General features: G+C 48.1%; 1 protein-coding gene across 1 annotated transcript in view; it reads right to left on the minus strand.

Annotated features, from left to right (window-relative positions):
* Positions 1-9,994, minus strand: part of Mtarc2 (mitochondrial amidoxime reducing component 2) — a 34,785-nt gene extending 24,791 nt beyond the window's left edge. Inside the window, exons 1-2 of the mRNA XM_057769898.1 lie at positions 9,542-9,994; positions 5,944-6,117 (exon numbers count right to left, since the gene is read on the minus strand). Coding sequence (XP_057625881.1) covers positions 5,944-6,117; positions 9,542-9,813 — 446 coding nt within the window. The 5' untranslated portion in view covers positions 9,814-9,994. The remainder of the gene's footprint in view (positions 1-5,943; positions 6,118-9,541) is intronic.
* Positions 9,995-12,097: the final 2,103 nt, after the last annotated feature.

Genomic DNA, 12,097 nt, shown 5'->3' on the forward strand with positions numbered 1-12,097 from the left:
CCCAGAAAGCACACGAGCGTTCAGCTCCCTACCTGTTGGGCTCATCTCGCCCTTAGCCCTTAGAACATCCTTCACAAGCACTCGGCAAACATGATTCCCAGTTTCTAAGAGACACTCTAGCAATGAACAGAACCCAGGGTGGGGGTGGTAAGTCAGAGTCAGCCTGCCGCCCTCACTGGTGTCCAAAGCTAGGAATAGACTAATGGGACCAAGTCCTTAACCTGTGAGAGCCGATGCAGACTTCAGGCAGATGGAGTCGGGATGGATTGCTGGGCGCTGGTGTGTGCTGGAGGAGGTTTGCTGGTAGAGGGAATACATACTCACTGAGGACGCAGAGGTGATACACTCTGTATTAGGGAGTGAAATGCATGCTTCTTGCCTTCCATGGTGGCTTGGATGAGAATACCATGCACAGGCTCATATGTTTGATTACGTGGTCCCCAGTTGGTGAAACAGTTAGGGAAGAATTAGGAGGAGTGGCCTTGTTGGAAGAGGAGTGTCACTGAGGGTGTGGGCTTTGAGGTTTTAAAAGCCTGTACCAAAAACCTGCATCAGCCAGGCCGCGGTGGCGCGCGCCTTTAATCCCAGCACTCGAGAGGCAATGGCAGGCGGATCTCTGTGAGTTCAAGGCCAGCATAGTCTACAAGAGCTTGTTCCAGGATTAAGCTTGATCCTTCCACCTACTGAGCAGAATGCAAACTCTCAGCTATGCTCCAGCACCGTGTCTGCCATGCTACTGCCATGCTCCCCGCCACAGTGGACTCACCCTCTGACACTGGAAGCCCCAACTAAACACTTTCTTTCATATGTTGCTTTGGTCATGATGTCTCTTCATAACAACAGAGAAATAACTAAGATATCTTCCTAGCTCACCAGCTTTTTTGGTTTGGTTTCTCTGTTCAGTTGCAAAAAAATAAAACTTCAGTTGGACTTTGCAAAATTGAAGCTACTATTTTCTTTTTTTATTTTTAGGGAAAAAAGATTGACAACTGCCACTTCTGCACATAACAATTATAGCTACATATATGTGTGTATGTGTGTGTGTCAAATTACATATAATAATCAAATGTTACTTAGTCTTTCTTCAAGTCTTTTTTTAAATTTTTATTTATTCTTATAACTTAGTTAGCTTGAAGGCTAGACTTCAAAGGCTTTTTGTTAGACCAAAGGTAATTTCTTTCTTCCTGTTCCATTAAAACATAAGCATGGGACCAGCAAGACGACCCAGATGGTAAAGACGATTACCACCATGCTGAACCTGAGTCCAAGTCCCAGGCCCCTGCAGGAAATGAACCAGCTCGCTCAGGAACTGATTGCCAGGGGAGCCGACCCCAAGATCAGAAGTCTGGATTTAGCACCACCCCACTGCCCTTCCCCTGCCTCCAAGGGGCAGAGGCTGAAGATTGAGGTGATCAATGGCTAATTATTTTTATCAATCACACCTATGTAATAAAAGCCAAATAATTATTTTTATCAATCACACCTATATAATAAAAGCTGAAAGGGCCTGGTTCAGAGAGCTTCCAGGTTGCTTAGCGCACAGTGAAGCTGGCTTGAAGGAGGTGAGCCTCCTCCCCCATTTCAGACCAGAGCATGTGTGTCTCAAAGCGCCCTGCAGGGCCCACTGTCCTGGGATGTGGCTGCTCCCTTCCCTTCCTCTATGGTAGCGAGGAAGAAACAGCCCAAGAGGGAAAGCACTGTGCCCTCGAAACAGCCGGAGAGGGAAAGCACTGTGCCCTCGAAACAGCTCAAGGTAAACCATTCGCAACAATTGCCACTATTGTTTATCTTGTAGGCAAACGGGAAAGAGAAGGCCCAAATACAGCCACAAAGAAAACACTCAACTGGGAACTCCAAATGACTGTCAGAGGTCTCTGCTGGATGTTAGAGGACCCCATTTGATGATGTCATCTCTGTCTGTTGCTCCTTGATCTTGTACTTGGAAGCTCCACCTGGGGGAGGTTCTGCTCTGCCTGGGACTCTATTGGAAACTCCAACTGATTGTCTTAAAGGGGCTTCCTGCTGGATGTATGGAGCACCCAATTCGATGATGTTTTATTATTGTCTGTCTGTCTATCTGCCTCTCTGTCTCTGGCTATTTATTTATTTACTTTTACTTTTTTTTTTTTTTAACATATACTTAGTAAACTCACTCATTCAAAATCCAAAGCATGACTGCCACAGATCATTCTCTGGCTGGTGCAGAGCATGGCACCTAGGGGGCAGCATGCTCAGAGAGTACACAGGGGTTCCACCCCCCACACCTTGCCCTCTCCACTTCTTCATCTGCCTCCTCCTCCTTTGCCTTGGAGTGCCTTTTGCAAACAACTGGCAAACATGTTTGCTGAATTCTGTGAGGCATTCTGAGGAACTGAACCCAAGAAGGAGGCTGCAGGAGTCAAGTCACAGCTGATGGGTCGGAGGCTCAGGTAGCTAACTACTAGCTCTAGCTAGCACAGCTACTAGTGTCAGACCTGGGAGGCGTGGGAGCCAGCCATGATAAGCTAAGTATGGGCAGGTCACCCAAGGAAGTTCTTTACTGCCAACCATTATCATCTTCCAGAGTATGATTCAATCATCAATAAATTTAAATGGAGGCCTGAGTCTCAGTAGTTTACCCTGAAGCAATACCTGGCTGCAGAAAGAACCTCAAACTGAGATTACTTGAACACCACCAAAACCAGACCATCCAAAGGAAATGCCCAGCATTCCAACTGCTATAGATAGGACCACCTGCCAGCACACACTCACCAGGACACCCCTAGAAAATGTTAGTCAATCAGGGGTCCTGAACCTCAGAAACCCCTCACCCCCACCTTTACTACTATAAAAACCCAATTCTTAACTGGGCTTGGGGCTCTCCGTTTATTCTAGTATGTTGGACACGCAGAGAGAGTTTGCATAAAATAAAGGCTCTTTGCTTTTTTACATATGGGACTCCTTGCTGGCTTCGCGGATTTGGGCATCACAGGAGGCATTCTCAAGAGACCAGTCCTTACTCTGCTGAAACTGAGGCTGTCTCCTGGCAGATGGTGTTAGGTTTGGACTGTGAGACACCGTCTGATGTCCGCTGGAGAACTGATCATTGGGAGAGAAAACACCCAAGCATTTGGCGCTCAGCCGAAGTATCATGGTCACTGATGCAAACCACCCACTTTCTTTCCTATCTCGCATGACCTTGGTTTCTTTTCCCTTTTCAGTTACAAATAAAAAATAACTGGATTGGACTGTCTGGAGTCAATGTCATTTCTCTTGTATCTTAAATACGTTTAAGAAGTCAACCAATACTTGTGTACCTAATTTATCTGGACTTAAATTTCAAGTTAAAATAAGCCATTGCTCAGATAGTCTTTAAAGCTAGACCCCAAAGACTATTTGCTACGTCTGAAGTTTTCTTTCGTCCCCCTCCCTTCAAAGGCTAGCAGCAGGCCCTTTTCATCATGTAGGCCAGGCTGGTCTTGAACTCATGGGCTTTCTGTCACCACAGACGGGGCACATGTCACCACACCCACCTACACGCGACATTTTCAGATAACCACCCAGAGACCTGCGATATCGAGAAACACTACTGGCCAGTAACTGCCCTAAACATTTTAACACTGGTCTGGAGAGAGGGCTCCATGGGTAAAGGCGCTTGCCGCCAAGCCTGACAACTTGAGTTCAGTCCCTGGGACCCACATGGTGGAAGGAGAGAACTGACCCCCTCAAACTGTCCTCTGACCTCCACACGATCTCTTTCTCACAAGGTCTCTTCTATCCTTGGCTTCCAGGGAGCATCCGAGCCTCCCCAGAGCAATCTGTGTGAACAGGTGAAGACCCGTGGAGAGAAAAGTCGCTGTGGGTGACAGTGAGCAGGCCCCACCCTGGGAATGGACACACTCATCACACAGCCACAAGTTCTCAACTACAATATAAGCGGCATGTTGATTTTTCTCTTCAAAACCTATCATTTGTGGAAACTGTTCCCCCCTTTCTGCACGCAGGGAATAAAAGAAGACTAAGAGGTGCATGGACTGAACCCCAGCTGCTCACTGATCTGCTCCCCTCCCTTCCTCCCTTCCTCCCACCTCTCTGTGGGGTGGGGTGGGGGATCAAAGTCTGCTTTCCTCCTATGTAAGCTGAAACTAGGGATGTTCATCTACAGGCTTACTGAGGCACACTGCACTCAGCAAGGAATTGCTTTAGAATTTGGGGAGTTAGGAAGCATGAAGGATGGATTTCAGCTCCGACGTTCTGAACGAACATGAGACTCTTCTATGAGTCCAAGGCGCGGATTGTACCTGTTTCCTCGGGGTTGAAAGGCTAGGTTGAGGCACGGTACTGCACACCATTAATCCCAGCACTCAGGAGGTGGAGGCAGGCAGTCTCTGTGAGTTTGAGACCAGCCTAGTCTAACAGAGTTCCAAGCCAGCCAGAGATGCACAGTGAGACTCCCTCTCAAAATAGAAAAAAGAAAAGAAAGGAAAAGCTTGGCTGAGGGCTGAGTGCACTGCTCAAGGGCAGAACGCTCACTTAGTGTTCCCAGAACCCTGGTCCTAATCCCAGCATTCACCTGGTTACCAAAGGACCCACGACATTGCATCATCCCACAGCAAACACCTAAGTTTCTGTGATTTCCCAGCATCAAAGAGCAAAGCCTCCCAGCTTTAATCTTCAGTAGCATGCATGCATGCACATACAAAAAGAAAAAAAAAAAGTCTGGCAAGACCCAGCAGGACATAGGTCACTGAAAGAGGGCCCACATACAAACAGATGCCAAGGCCTGAGGCCTCACCCCTGCCTACACTCATACCCCGCCCTGCATCCTCAATCTCAGCGGCACACTTCAGAGACTGGAAAGTTCCAGTGTGCTCCTTCACCAGCTCTGAGCTAAATGGGTAAAGTCTCCAGGAACTTCTCTCGTCTGGATGGCGGCTAAGAACCCTCAACAATGTCTCTCCAAGGGCCAGCGAGCTGACTCAGTGGGTTAGGGCACTTGCTGTCAAACCTGAAGACCTGAATATGATCCCCAGAACCACAGGGTAGAAGAAAGGAACGGATTCTTTTAAGTGGCCCCCTGGCCTCCACACCCACGCTGTTGCACGGGTGGGCATTAGGAAATCAACCATTTTACACGTGGGTCAGCCACACATTTTGCTTCCCTGTCTTGGAGGCCTTGGAGAAGGGAAAGCCACTCCTATGGCCAGCTAGAGACATATTTCTAGCGACAACAGTCTTGGCACATGCAAGCATGACTTGCAAACCCTCCTTTATTGAGTCCTTACCTACAGGGAACAGGAGGAGTCAGGACTATAAGCCACACAGCTGTTACGTCCTAACCCCCCCTGCCCCACACCACTGAAGCTATTCTAATCAGCCAACTGAACCCTGCTTATTAACCCCTTGCTTTTTCTCCTTCCTGCCGAAGCCTAAGCAAAGTCCCTGGGCTGCAGTTTCCCCTTCCTCGAGATTCCTCTGGTCAGCTCTGAGGCTTCCGTGTTAGCACTACCTACGTCTGGGCACCCATCAATGTAAGGGGCCGTTTTCCTGTGTGAAAGTCATTTGCAACTCTTTCCTCTTCAGTTGGGACTGTGACAGCCTAGCACACACAAAGCTCAGGGTTCAATCCCCAGCACCAGACAAACTGAGCATGGTGGTACAGGCTTGTAATCCCAGAATTCAGGGGGTAAAGGCATAACGGTCAAAAGCTCAAAGTCATCCTTGGTTATGTAACAAGTTGGAGGTCAACCTGGAAGGTCAGACACCCATCTCCAAAGTAAAATAAATAAAAGCTAGTCCTGGGCACCCTTACCAGTCTCTCACAGTTGAGCGACACCCTGTAGACTAACCATCTTCAGCATTTTCCTGCACCAGAGCCTTGTTCTGCAGTTCTAACATGAATCATAACACATGAAAGGAAACGCAGGTCCGTTGCAGCTTCCCCACTGCCCCCCAGCAGCGCACCTGCAGTCATGGATCTTATTCGAAGACGGCAGCTTGATAGGCAAAACCATCGGGTCCATGCCTGGGGCTTCGAGGGTCAGATAGTTGTTCTCCAAGGTGATGGAGACCAGCACGAGACGAGGCTCCTGGCGGGCAGTGACCATATGTCCATCCTCCTTAACCACCATCCAGAACCTGCAGAGAGGCAGACAGGCATACGCTTGTGGGCCCATATTTTGGTTTGGCACAGTAGCCATTAGTCTGGTCTGAGCTAGGCACATAGCTCTGCAGACAAGCTGTCGCCTCCTTAACAAAAGTCAGGATGTGTTGTTTTTAGTTTCTTTTGTTAGAATGTGGATTACCTGAGGAGAGATGTTGGCTAAAGCTGATGACTTAAGAAGTTTAGAGGTTTGGTGTTTTTTTTTTTTTTGTAACTAAGAGGATGTCTTATAGAGATGTTAATTTATGGCCTACCTGACTGCTAGATGTGGACGTGACCTAAGCCCAGGCACCTGGTTGCCTTGGAGACAGCCTAATGTGTTTTTTTCCATTGAATGGAGATATAAGATGTTTTGAGAATAAAGAGTCATTTTGGCCTTTTTAAAGATGACCTTGTAAGTTGTGTTGGTTTTATTTTTTGTGACTCCGTTTTATCCGGGTTAGGGAATCTATGTTGGACCCACATGGGCTCCGACATAATGGCGCCCAACGTGGGGCTGACGACTAAACCCCGAGAAAAAGATAATCTTAATGATGAGCACACCATCCTCTGATTATCTGAAAAACACGGGTTGATAGTGGTGAACTGTGAGACACCCTCAAGTTCTTTTATTTTATTTATTTATTTATTTATTTATTTGGTTTTTCAAGACAGGGTTTCTCTGTGGTTTTGGAGCCTGTCCTGGAACTAGCTCTTGTAGACCAGGCTGGTCTCGAACTCACAGAGATCCGCCTGCCTCTGCCTCCCGAGTGCTGGGATTAAAGGCGTGCGCCACCACCGCCTGGCCTCAAGTTCCTTAAAAAAAAAAAAGAAAGAAAGAAAAGCCAACAAACTGAGTTTATTTTTGTCACTATATTCTTAGCAACTATCACATTGTCTAACTTGCAATGTCTCTGCCTCAGCCTCCTGAGTCAGCACAGAGGGATTTTTGTCCCATGGCTGACACAGCACATTGATGTTCTCATCGTTCATCAAGGAATGGAGCTCAGCGCTCACTCGGTTTATTTTGAAATGGTTAGTTCCTTAACTAGCAATGAGGAAGACACAAACTTCAAAAAATTACCAACTTTTAAAATCATCTTCTTTTCAGGAATTTGCTTGTATGAAGAAAAGCAGCATATGGTCTGGTGTCACAGTACATTCTCAGGCTTGGGTGAAATTGAGAGTTTTAAAGAAAATCTTCACATCGACCTTTGTGTGAAGACAACTTCAAACCTGACTCTCCTGAAGACAGACATATGAAGAACTAGGTTGACTTCTTTGATTTTTTTTCTTCTCCTCCTCTTTTTCTATTTCAGTTACCTGCAATTCGATTTCTTTGGCACTAAGCATCTTCAAAGGAAGGAAAGCAGCCCGGGCCAGCCTTCTTGGGCCAGCATTCATTAGCACAGAGCTTCAGCACCTCCCGTGAGTTGGACAATATCCAGTACCCAGTACCCAAGGTCTTTCCAGCCTCAAGAACAAGTTCTTAACCTTCATACTTGAATAAGCTTGAAACATCCTTGCCTTCGCAACAGTGGCTGTAAATACCTTTAATTACAGCAGAGGAATCACCCGGGGGAGATCAACATGCTACAAAAGTTGCCTTCATTCTTGGTGATGAGAGTTTATTTGCACAGGAACGGGACTCTCGAGAAATGAGAGCATTTTATTTGTTTCAGTGTGCAGGCGGTAAGTTTACAGCACCAGCTGGCCTTCACCAAGGCCGACCTGGGAATGACCTTGAAATTCTGCTCCAGCTGTCTGGAGTGTTACTTCTGTGCTGGAGGATAAAATCCAGGGCTACAAGCACATTAGGCAAGTACTCGCTCTTAGGACAGAGCTACATCCCCAGCCCCTCAGGAAAGGATAATTTTAAACAAACAACCCCCACCCCTAGCATTAGAAACTTAGGATGAGAGTGAGGGATAGAAAGGCCCATGAGCTGCAAAGCCCACGTGCAAAACATCCAGATGGTATTGTCCAAAGGATCAGGAGCCCGCATTTCTTTAGGCCAGGAGTCATCAAGTGTCAGTACACACAGGTGTCCTGGGATGAACACAGGGCGGCAGACGGCCTCTTCTATGGAGTTCCTTAAATGACCAATCTGCAAACTCCCTCCTCTGACTAGATATCATCGAAGCATGACTACCATGTCCGCCACAGAAGACATCCTAATTATAAGAATGAAATCTGTGTGCTCAGCCTGGTGAGGACCACCCACCTGTAAGAGAAGGGTACGGAAGGCAGCATTCCCTTTAATAACATAAAACCCAAACCGGCTGTGGGGTGAGGCTAAGGAGTTGCAGATTGGTGGGGTGCCCTGCCACCAGGATCCATGTGACGCTGAATCTGCCTCGGGGAACCACTTTCCTATCCCTAACGATACCTTTTGAGGCTTGAGAAATATCTATGTGGTCAGTTTTGCCCCTTGACCTAGGCTGTCCAAGAGTTCACCCTTAGCCCCAGTAACAGCTGGACCTGACACAGCCCAGGCTGGCCCCCCTTCAGCACAGCCCTCACACAGTCTGGCTGAGCCTGTTTCCTCATTTATGTGTTTGTTCTGCACCAGGACAAGCTGTCTTCGCTTTTCTTCATTCTAACCTCCTTTATGATTGTTTTACCCCGGTTTGTGAATAGCTCCCTGCCCCTCACAGCACCCCCCCACAGACATACCAACATCTGCTACCCCCTCCCCCCACCCCACAAACTATGTAATTCCATTCCTTACTCATTGAAGTCATCATGAGAACTAGAGGGAAGGAAGGACCTAATATTCTTGAAAACATTCAGCCAATGGCTTTTTGTATTTCTAGTATCCTACAGTTAGGAGAGTAAGGCAGACAACAAGGCTGGTCATGGGACAGAGGAGTCTCTAGTCTCTAGTCCAGGAGTCCAATCCACTTTTCCAAAACTACCTTGGCCAGAAGCATAGTCCTCGCAGCTAAAGAATCAAAAGACCAGGGAATTCTGGCAGCAATTCGAGTTTCTCTTGATAGCTAAACAATCACCTACGCTGAAAAGGGTGGGAGCCAAAATCGAGGCGCTCTGCTCCCTTCTAGAGAAAACTTGCATATTGTAAAACTAAAATTCTCCTCCTGGAAGGCCTCCCTACTACTATTTTTTGAACTTACAAACTACGGTTTCAACTAGAACATGTTCACAAATGTCCCCAGTGTGACAGACAGTTGGTGACAATTCTTTCCCACGTGTGCGCGAGTTTCCCAGACGCAACAAACCGTTGCTTTCTTGGTTTGTGGGGGGAGAATGCAGGTTGCAATGTGGAACCCGTCTCTCTAATTTCACCATGGTTCGGCACACTGAGTTTGCACTCTCCGATGAGCACCCGGATCGAGGTCTCACACTTCCGAGCCGGGACAGGCAAGGCCCTACCTCCCTCGCCCATGCCCATGCCATTACCTGTCGCGCACTTTGCCGCAGCGCAGTCCCATATCGGTGCACTCGGTCTCGCACACCGACACCCCCTTGCAGGACTTGATCGGGTAGATCCAAACCTTCGACACGGTCCCCACCTGCTGCAGCTGCCGGCGCCGGCGGGGACGCACGCGACGCCAGGCCACGGTCCCCAGCGCCACCGCGGCCAGTCCCAGCGCGGCGACGCCGAGCCAGGTGGACCGCGGCTGCCCGGGGAGGCCGAGGCGAGCCAGAGCCGAGGAGCTAGCGGCACCCATGTTAAACTGCTCGGTGCAGGCCTGAGCTTCTGGGTGGCGGTGGCGAGGCGGGGCTCAAGGCTCCGGGATGTGTGGGAGGAGCCAGAGTTGGCGCAGCCGCACTGCCTGGGAAACGTCTATAGCTGAAGTCGCCACCGGTGGAGGAGCCGGCAGTCTTGGGGCGGTGTCTCTTATTTTGCTTTTGTTTCCCCTCTTCACCTCTTCACCTCATCCTATCCCCACCCCCGTGCCATGTGACCTTCCAGCCCTCTACAGTCGTTTACCCTTTTGCTTCTAAAAGGAGCGCACTTAGTTGCGCGAGAAGTTGCACTAAGGAATTCCGCTGGACGAGGAATGGAAGATTTTGAGGGAGCAATTTTGGGGCAAGTCTCTGGAAGATCGCGGAACTTTCTCGAATGCTCGCCCTAAACCTCTGCAGGTAGAGACAAATCGACTGGAGCATCTTCTAGCAGCGTGACCCAGAGTTACAGGCACATAGGCCACTTTAGACTCATCCTGAGGAGGCGCCGAAGAACTTTCTAAGCAGGATGTAAAAATCATGCTGCGGTAGGGGAGTAGCTACGAGTTCAAGACCATCGTGGACTATGACAGCCAGACCCTTATCAGAAACATCAATGATTAACTCATTCGTTGGGATCCTACAACTCAAGGTGCCGGCTGCCAACACTGAGGACTTGAGTTCGGTCCCGGGGACCACGTGGTAGGGGACGGGACGGGAGTAAATCTTACACACATGCACACACGGGGGATACCTACAAAAAATAAAATTAGGGTCTGGAAAAATGGCTCAGCGGTTAAGAGCAGTGGCAGCTCTTGCAGAGGACCCAGGTTAGACTCCTTCGCTTGCAAAGCGCCTCACAACTGTCTGTAATTCCAGTTTCAGAGAATTCAGCACCCTCTTCTGGCCGCTGCCGATATCCGGAACACTGGTGATGCTCAGGCATATACGTGCAGGCAAAACACCCACACACTTAAAATAGAATTTAAAATTCTAAGGACTTAGAATTTTGAAGTATTCTTCTGTCTCTTACACTGTCATCAGACAGTAAACCTTAAACCTCTCGGCAGGAGTGTGTGGTGCAGTATTATAATGACCTGTAGGTCACCTCCATGACCTGGAGCAGTGGTTCTCAACCTTCCTAATGCTGCAACCCTTTAATTCGGTTCCTCATGGTGTGGTTACCCACAACCATAAAATTATTTTGTTGCTACTACTTAAGTGTAATTTGCTTCTGTTATTAATTATAATATAAATATTTGATATGCAGTATATCTGATATGTGACTCCTGCGAAAGGGTCGTTTAATCCCTGAAGGAGTTGCAACCCACAGGACCAGTGGCTGGAATTACGGGATTTCCTGTGGGGTGGGGAAGGTCATTCCTGCTGCTTCTTTACGGATTTGCTCTTTTCACATGCTAATTTTGCGAGGTTTCCCTGGTCTCACTCTGCCCTACTCCTGCATTCCAGTGGCCCAATCCTGAGGAGGGGCAGAGCCCTCCCTACCCACAAGCTTCTGTCAGAGTTCCCTGACTGTAAAGTCTTGGCCCACATTAGAGGTGGGCCTCCTGCTGGGGTAAGTGTCTCTTTATTTCAAACAAACAAACAAATTAAGATGGGTCTCACTGTAGCCTTGGCTGACCCAGAACTCAATAGATAGACCAAGTTGGACTCAAGTTCATGGGGACCGGCCTGCCTCTGCCTCCCAAGTGCCAGAATTAAAGGTATACGCCATGATGCCTGGCAAAATAAAATTGATTTGTTTTTATTTTATGTGTATGAGTGTTTGCCTGTATGTGTGTTTGTGCACCATGTACATGCCTGGTTCCTGGAGAAGCCAAAAGAGGACACCAGTCTCCTAGAACTGGAGTTTCTACCGTGTGGCTGCTAGAAACTGAACCTAGGTCCTCTGTAAGAACAGCCAGTGCTCTTAACCACTGAGCTGTCTGAGCCAGCCTTGTGTCTCTTTAACTTACCTGTTCCTTTCAATATATGCACTGATCATTCACCAGGCTTTTCCTAAGGTTTAAAGTTTAGATGAAGTGCCTGTCCATCTGTGTGACTGACAGCTCTCCTGCAAGTCCATGGGACAGTGACTGACAGAAAGAAGCCTGGTCAAGACATGAAGCAAAGGAATTCCAGGATGTCTGCATTCTCAAAGGACTTGATCCTGTGTGTGTGTGCGTGCATGTGTGTGTGTGCGTGCGCGCTAGAGAGAATTAAAGTTATAAGCCAGGATGCCTGGCAAAATAAAATTGATTTTTATTTTATGTATATGAGTGTTTG

This window comes from Chionomys nivalis, chromosome 5 (genome assembly GCF_950005125.1).
Source record: "Chionomys nivalis chromosome 5, mChiNiv1.1, whole genome shotgun sequence".
In the NCBI taxonomy this organism is placed as follows: domain Eukaryota; kingdom Metazoa; phylum Chordata; class Mammalia; order Rodentia; family Cricetidae; genus Chionomys; species Chionomys nivalis.